Genomic DNA, 8,493 nt, shown 5'->3' on the forward strand with positions numbered 1-8,493 from the left:
CCCCTTTTCCCAAAAAGGAAAAGCCAAAACACAACACACACACACACACACAAAGTAGACAGCACTTCATTTCAGTCAAAATGAAATAGATGTTAACAGATGAGAAAAATTAAAAATACCACAAATCAACTTCAATGTCCAAACAGTGTAATCTTTAGGAAGCAGATAAACACAAGATGCATAATCCCATTAATGTCTTCACCTCTATATAACTCGAGATTTTGCATAGTTTCATAATCAAGAGCCAGTATCGAAGGAAGTCTCTTCTTCAATGTAGCTAGTTCCATGAGTTCCAGACGTTCATCTTCAATAAGTCCCATTGATTCTCTGGTCATTCTGCGGGCAAGAGTTCTCTCATAAGCAGCTTTGATCCTTGCTGCCTCTTTCTCCCTGCGTAGTTCTTCCTTCTGTTTCAGTTTCTCAGCCTACAAGAATAACTAAGATTAGCATCAGTTATTTTCATTTAACAGATCAGAGTGAATTAGTAGGAAAATCTTACATACTCTCATTGATTCTTTCTGTAAAAGCTTCTCCCTACGCTCCAGATCACGCCTCTGTTCTCTTTGGTACCTCTCCTCCTCTCGCTGTCTTTCACGTAACAACCTTTCTTCTTCTTTCCGCCTTTCACGGTTATTCCTCTCCATCTCTTTCTTTATTTGCTCTTCCCTCTTAATGTATGGCATGACAGTATTAGCTATATCATAAAATAAATTTATATCAAAGGGAGAAAAGTTGAGAGTGACTCAAACCTTTCGCCTTAGAATATCCTGTTTTTCAATCTCTTTTCTAACTCTTTTCTCATGAGCTTCAAGTTCACGTCGTATTCTAGCTTCTTCATTCTGCAAGCAAAGATGAGTCAGCAAGCACTAAGCAACCATTCTATGGAAATAAACATGGTGTTGCAGGTCTATATACCATTTGCTTCCTCTGAAACCTTGAAGGTTCCTCCTCATGGATAACCGTGTTGTCAGATGGCACTAGTGCAGTGTCAGTCAGAGTTATTGGGTGAACCCCACTATGAGTAACAACTGTTACATCAACAAATGTGTTCTTTCGTGGAATACCCTCAATCTGTCCAGAAGCAAAAGGCAAAACATGATTCTGCCTGACATGCTGAGACAAATGATTCAAAGCAGGCATCTGATCTTGAACTCCATATCCATATGGTGTAGATTCATTCCCACCAAGCAAAGATTTCTGGCTAGGTAGTGAAGTCCTGGAATGTGAAATGCCATCAGGAGAACTGTAATGGATAGTGGGGGCAACTCTGTCAAATGTCTCATTTCTAACAGTTAGCTGCTCTGGAATAAACTGATACTCGTGGAGAGTCCTTGGAATGCCCTGAAATCGAACATTTCATCCAAGAGATAAAACATAACAGTGCATATAAGCAGCTTATTACCCCCCTCCCCCCTTCTCTCCTTAAGATAAGTCAAGCATGTATACTTGGTGACTGTTATTTGTTAACTTGTTTGGAAACTACGAGTCAAGTGAATTTGGCTAAATTTGGGTAAACTAGGATAAACTTAGGTAGGCTAAGGTACTATTATGACTTGTGAATTAACAAATTTAGTCAAAATTAGGTCGCTTATTAACCAAAATACAGTATCTTACAAAAAAGCACTTTTATTTAGAACTCGCTAAATTTATGATAACAGTTTTAACATATTTAAGCATTGATCTGTTACTTTTTTCTGGAATTTAAATTTAATTTAGGATTTATGATTTGTGTTTGCCTCAATATGATGTTGCAAGACAAGTTCTGAATTGTCTTTACATTACTATGAATAAATATATTATAATTGGATATTATATTATATTTTCAATGTTATTCAAAAAAAAAAAGTAAACCCTTATTAAGTTTACAAGTCATGTTTAGACTTCTGACAAGTTTACCGACCTTGTTTATGACAAATGAAAAGAATAACAAAGGAAGGAACAGATATAAAGTATATCAATATTTAAGGTTAAAATAGTAAAAACACTTTCCTCGCACACATTTAAATCTGAGCATAGAGGAAATAAATAATGGAAAAAAGAAAAGAAATAAAACCTTGTTTCGTTGATCATAAATTTTTGCCTCGAAAGGGCTTCCAGAATGCCTATGCTGTCCCAATGTCACTTCCTCTGGAATAATATAAGAAATTGGTGAGGGATCAAAGCTTTAGCGCTTAGAGGAGCATAAAGCCATCCCAAATGAAACAAGCGAAACTTCTCTCGTGCATAACTTTAAGAACAATATGTTTGAATAACCCTTTCAAAAATCACTCCTTAAAATTTTTCAAATATCAGAAGTGTGATTATTGACCTTCAAAGCTATCTTTTGAGTGTAAAATATACTTATGACGAAAGAACAAAATTTCAAAGTACCAACTTTCAAAATGGAGATACATGTTTAAAAGCCTATAAATAGATCTCATTCACTTCACATATTAACTACCAAATATCCCACAATTTAAATGGATAATTACCTAATCAAATCTAGACAAAGACCGAGTTCATTTAAGAAAAACTCATACAAATTTAAATTACCCTAACGTGAGGCACAGTTAATGTTAAAATGTATTTATGCTAGGATACTTGACTAAGGTATTTCCACAGGCATTGCTAATTTAAAAAGTTTAGACATACATAAGTTGATTCTAGCATATTCTCATATGCTTAATTATTAGCACATTGCTATGTTTGTTCTACTAAATAAGCTATGAAAATTATCCCATGCAAATGCACAAAAGCATTTGTATAAGAGCTGTACTTATTAGATACACATTTATAAGACACAAAAGTAACTAATCCATTGAGGCCATATGCACTCCATATTATTGGAACTTGGACATGCTAAATCTCTAATATTGTTGGAACTTGGAAACACTGCTACTTATTAAAGATTTTTTTTCTCTTTATAAAAGAAGAATTTCATTAAGACAGAGAGAAAAAATAATACAAGATTAGAGAATAAGAGGTCCTCTATACAGGAGCAGAAAAAACAATAAAAGAGTAATCTATGAAGCATAGGATAGCTTTCCAATCTCTCTAGATTCACTCTAGAACATCTATTGATCTAATCATCTAGCACTACAGTAGAAATGCTATTATTATAAGTCTTCTACTCCCCATCTCTCAATAGTATTCATACCCATCTATGCCAAAAGCATGGATTACAGATCATTTTTCTAATTAAAATAAAATGGCATCACCTTTCCGTTCCCACCCCTTTGCTATGTTTGTCCTACAGATGTTAATTGCAACAGCAACTTTAGTAGTATTGCTAATGATTTTAGGTTGAAAAAACAAGTTTACCTATTGGGGCACCAAATGCCCCTGGGGGTAAGGAATGAAATTCCATTCCCAGAATTGGTCCATCCTCTCTTAATGGCTGACCCAACTGTCTCTCCACAAACGTAATTGCTCGCAGCACCTCGATGGCCTGATGTGGTTCATAGTAACTATTGTTCTCCATTGTTGGCAATCCAGCTCCTCTTCTAGGAAAGGAAATCGAAGGATTTGGAACAACTTGCCTTGGATCCGAATATCCAAATGGCTTCAACCCAGAAGCTAAACCACAATCATGCATGGCATCAGCCACTGCCATTTGCTCAAGACCCTCTCCTACGGGCACTGAATCCCGTGCCACAGGCGGGTGATCATTTCGGGGCTTCTTCGCTGTTGGTGCTGATTTCCTATCCTTCAGCCTCCGGTGACAAAACCACATTTGCAGTTGACGATCAGACAGACCCAGCTTCGCAGATAACTCAGCTCGCACTGCTTCTGAAGGGTAAGCCTCTCCTGAACCAAAGAAATGCACAATCATCACAACCCAAAGTTTCACATTTCAACACAAAATTCACTTCACAATCCACCAAAACTATGGGAAAAACCAAAACGCAAAAGGGGTACAACAAAATTATTCAAAAATGGCTAAAAACTTCCCTTACCAACATAAGTTTTCTCCAGAACTTCCAACTGAAAAGCAGTCTTCATTCTGCGCTTGATCTTGTTCTCAACCTCCGCTGGCTTCTCCTTCCTCTTCTCTTCTTCTGAACCACCACCCTCCATACCCAAAGATCAAAGTTCCACTTGCACGAAATACCCAGACCCAGAAACAAAGAACCACAGAAAGCCCCCAAAATAAAAAAGAACCAAAATAAAATCGACACTCAGAATCACACAAGAAACCAAAAACACATAGATGAAAATCAACAAGGGAAAGAAACCCAGATTTTTTTTCATCCAAGAATCTGAGCCAAAAGGAGCGGTTGGGAACACGAATTCAGAGCTTCTCTCTCTAGCATTCAGCTACTCTCTCTCTCTCTCTCTACGGGAATCGTTGAAGTTCACTCTTCTGAGAAGGTGCGTGATTGTGATGCGGGGTTAGATTTTGGGAATAACGAAAGAACGATAATAATAATTAATGCAAATAGTTGAATATTCAAGACTAAACCAACTATGGTGGGAAATGAAGCAGCATTAGAAGAAGAAAAATTGCTAAACTATACAACTCATACGAAAAATTGAGAAGTTGATTTTGTTTAAAATATGATGATCTCTGATTAAAAAAGAAGAAACCACGAGCAGTAATGCTGCCCCAGTCCCCAATCACAGCCATGAAATTGTTTTTTTGTTGTTTCGTTTTTTCGAAATTTTATAAGCTTTTGTATATACCGTAATGTGTTCGATAAAATGCTACAGAGAGAGTAAAGAGAAACGAAATTTTAGAAAAAAAAGTAAATTCAGATTTAATGTGTGTGTGAGAGATCGAGAGGAATTGTTGTGGATATATATGACTTGACTGACTTCTTTTTCTTTTCCGAGTATGATCGTGGTTTTTGTGTGTTTCTCTCTCTAAATCTTTTTTTTCTTATGTTTTTCTTTTGGGGTTGGGTTGGGGTGCTCCAATTCCAAATCCTTAGATCTTAACCATTTCGTTCGTTTCAAACTTTCAACGGTTTGTCGTTTTATCGTTTTGCATTGAACAAAAGAGATAGGGCTATAGGGGTGTGGTTTCGTACTTAGTTTTCACCTCTACCGTGAACACTACCCCTTTCCGCGCGTGTATTATACGCTCATTTGTTACCGTGGTAAAAACTAAAAAGTGTCCAGAAAAACTGAGTATTAATTAATAAATTTTTCAAATAAAATTTAATTGTATTTTAAAAAATGACTTGGAATTTTAAAGTTGTATTTAGTTTAAACATAGCTTCTTAATGTAAAAATACATTTTTATTTTTCTTAAAAAAATATTTTTGTTTAGTTATTTATTTTTCAATTTTAATTATATCTTTATTTTTTAAATTAAATAAATTGACAAATTCAAATCATAACATTTTAATTTTAATTGATATTTTGATCTCATATTTAGTATAAATTATATTGAGTTTAAATTAATTAGTGTTTGTTTCTAAATCATAATTTTAAATAATATTAAATAATTAATTATTAACATAATTTTAAATTTTAAAATTAATCAAATTATGTTAAACTAAGTTTGTTAAGTTTGTTAAATATAATTTGTTAACCATACGAATTTTTACCATTAATATAAATACATATTAAAACTAATATCATAAATGTTTAAAAGAAACATATATTATTAGGTGGAATCCATCTAATTCTGACCAAAATCATAAGAGGTTCACCTTAATTTTTATCCTTCCAAAAAAAATTTGAGTTTAGTATTTAATTTTGTTTTAATTTATTTTAAGAAAAATATTTTTTATTTATTTAAAAAATTTCCTGAACTTGTGGCATACATTTTACATATTTTAAAAATCCAATATCCAATTTCAATTCCATAAACAAATACATCCTAAATATTTACTTATTTACATTACCCTCATTCTTTTTTCCCACTCTTCACCATATTCTTTTATTTAAAACTTTGCAAAAGTGCTAAAATAACATAAAAACCATAAGACTAATTTATTAATAATGTTCCAAAAACTTATAATTAGTGAGCTTATGGTGTCAGTGGTCCATATTTTAATAAGAGAAGTATTAGAGACCAATGGCAATAAATTTTGTGATTTGTAACTATCAATTAGTCATTATTAAAAATTTTAATGGTGAAAATTTTATCAATGGTATGTGATTACTCATTTTTCTTTTGCTAGTTAAATGCTAACCAAATTTTAATAAAAGTATTGACCCTAAACTTTCTCTTTTAAAAATAAGTAGCTAATAAAAATTACTATTTTGTATACTTACATATAGTGATATTATTTAATCTACAATTATATTAGATATACACAAAAAATTAAACAGTAAAATAATTATTTATATAAAATATATATTAAAAATAGGATAAATAACACAAATATTTATACATAAACATGATTACGGATTTTTCACTTGGGTGTAACATTTTCGCTCAAATCTAATATGACGACTATTCACGGGAGAGAGGGAAGCCAATCCCATGTCTTTGGGTGGGAAATGCAACAAATAAAAGACTGCAAACAAATCCAATTCCCATGGGCAATGATGCTAGAATATCCTTCACTTCTTCCGAAGGGTTTGGAAAAAAACAACCCACAATGTTTTTATCAAACAGTGCAACCGCCACAAAAACCAAAATGGAAGAGAATGCATGGAAGAAATCAATGAACCTAAGTCTATACTTATATGCCTCTTCAACTGGGAGCTTGATAGACTCTCCATCCATAACCCATAACCCGTTTAGCGACGCCACGCCATATCGAACCTTCCCCCTTTCGTCCCGGAAACTATCCGTGAAGGACAACAGAAAACATGAAATGCTGCAACAGCTTAAGAGAGCCATGGTCATGAATTTGCTAGTTACGGTGTGGCATTCGCCTTGGTGCGTGAAAGCTGGTGCTAGCATTTGGAATATGAGCACGGTTCCTGTTGGAAGAAGATTTGCAAGATGTGCTGATCCTTTGAATGCTTTTCTCATGGTCTTTATTGTTGCTGTTTTTGATGGTTTTTGAGGTTGTGTTGGTGCATTTTCTAGTAAGGCTTGAGTATCCACACCGATATCCATGAATCTAAAAAGTTATATTCTGAACAAAACTTCGAATATGAGCTTTCGGCTTTAGAATTTAGGGTTTAGGTTGAGTTTTTTTTCGAAATTTGTATGCACTTGTTTTGTCTTTTGAATTGATATATATTTCATCTTTATATATAAAAAGCTAAAACAAAAATGTGTGTATGTTGCAAACAGAAAAAAAAAATTGAGTTCAATTTTGTTTTTGGGAGTTGAGGATAATATTGTATATATTTCATTTTACAAGCTATCTTTGGTATTAGTACTTAGAAGCTCGTTACCTCAACCAATTCGTTTAAACCGCATCAATTCTTTAATAACGATTATGGAAGTGAAAGTTATAAAGCTATTTATGGTAAAAAAAAATATGTTACATGCTCTGTGTAAATAAAAGAAAAAGGTTACATGTGGTAAACAAAAAATTAATATATTTGTACTTTATTAAGTTATTCATTATTTATTTTATGTTAGGCAAGCTAAATTAGATTTAAAAAATGTTTAGAATGACATACTATTTCTAGTTGTCATTTTTTTCACATTATTGATGTAATTTCTACCTACAACTTTGAAGTATATATACCATATGAATCATCTTCAAGTATTTTTCTTTCTTGGTAGAGGTGGAAACAGAACATATCAAGCTTTTTTTTTAACGGATAAGACTTGACCTACACTCTTGTTTGTTATAGGCTATTTTATAAGTATTAAGATTAACTTATTGTTAAGTCTGGTGTGGTCTAAAACCTCTTAGAGTTCCTAAAATTTTAAAAATAATAAATAAAAAGTCTAAAAAAAGAACACTTCAATTTATAAGAAAGTTCTGCACAATAAATAATTAAAAGTGCCAAGAGAAAATATACAAGTAAATTTTTTTTTTAAAAAATAGTAGTATATAGTTGTAGCTTTCCTTAAAAACATTGTGGGTTGTTTTTTTCCAATGGTCAAATATTAAAATTTTTGTAATTATAAATATATAATAAATATAATTATAAACCAAGTTTTCATCCAAAACATAATTATAAATATTATCTCAAAAGTAAAATAAATACAATTATAAATATTGTCTCCAAAGAAATATAAGCATAATCCAAAACATTCAATTTTCATCTTCATACTCTTGTAAGTTGGGTTTGAGAAAGTTGAATTTTGGCTAAAAAATTACAAAAATACCCCCTTGCCAAAAAAAACTAAACCCGGCAGAGAAGCCCACCCCGCAAAAATCCGCGGTTTAAGTGGTGCGAATTAGGTGAGTTTTTGTTTTTTGGTGGTCCCAATTTTTCAGCCCGTCCCGCCTTTTTTTACGGGTTACACGAACCAGCCCGACGGATTTAGACCCATTTGCCACCCCTATATATATATATATAACCACTAAGTGTAGTTATCCAAAAAAATATTTAAATAAAGATGTCAAACTATCTTTTTATAAAGATATTTTGTATAAAAGTGTAATTTATTTATTTGACATATTTTAAATAAAAGTAACATTTTTG

At 32.5% G+C, this 8,493-nt stretch overlaps 2 protein-coding genes across 2 annotated transcripts in view; both read right to left on the bottom strand.

Moving 5' to 3' along the window:
* Positions 1–4,897, bottom strand: part of LOC107478087 (homeobox-DDT domain protein RLT2) — a 13,117-nt gene extending 8,220 nt beyond the window's left edge. The window contains 7 exon segments of the mRNA XM_052258822.1: positions 203–425; positions 504–668; positions 750–839; positions 916–1,341; positions 2,054–2,127; positions 3,301–3,786; positions 3,936–4,897. Coding sequence (XP_052114782.1) covers positions 203–425; positions 504–668; positions 750–839; positions 916–1,341; positions 2,054–2,127; positions 3,301–3,786; positions 3,936–4,056 — 1,585 coding nt within the window. The 5' untranslated portion in view covers positions 4,057–4,897.
* Positions 4,898–6,385: 1,488 nt separating this feature from the next.
* On the bottom strand, positions 6,386–7,000 carry LOC107478200 (protein DMP7). Its single transcript, XM_016098342.3, has one exon. It carries the CDS (start codon positions 6,998–7,000, stop codon positions 6,386–6,388), a length of 615 nt encoding a protein of 204 aa, XP_015953828.3.
* Positions 7,001–8,493: the final 1,493 nt, after the last annotated feature.

This window comes from Arachis duranensis, chromosome 3 (assembly GCF_000817695.3).
Source record: "Arachis duranensis cultivar V14167 chromosome 3, aradu.V14167.gnm2.J7QH, whole genome shotgun sequence".
NCBI classification, from domain to species: domain Eukaryota; kingdom Viridiplantae; phylum Streptophyta; class Magnoliopsida; order Fabales; family Fabaceae; genus Arachis; species Arachis duranensis.

Coding starts and splice junctions, on each gene's coding strand:
- LOC107478200 (XM_016098342.3), bottom strand. CDS start 7,000: ATGGATATCGGTGTGGATACTCAAGCCTTACTAGAAAATGCACCAACA.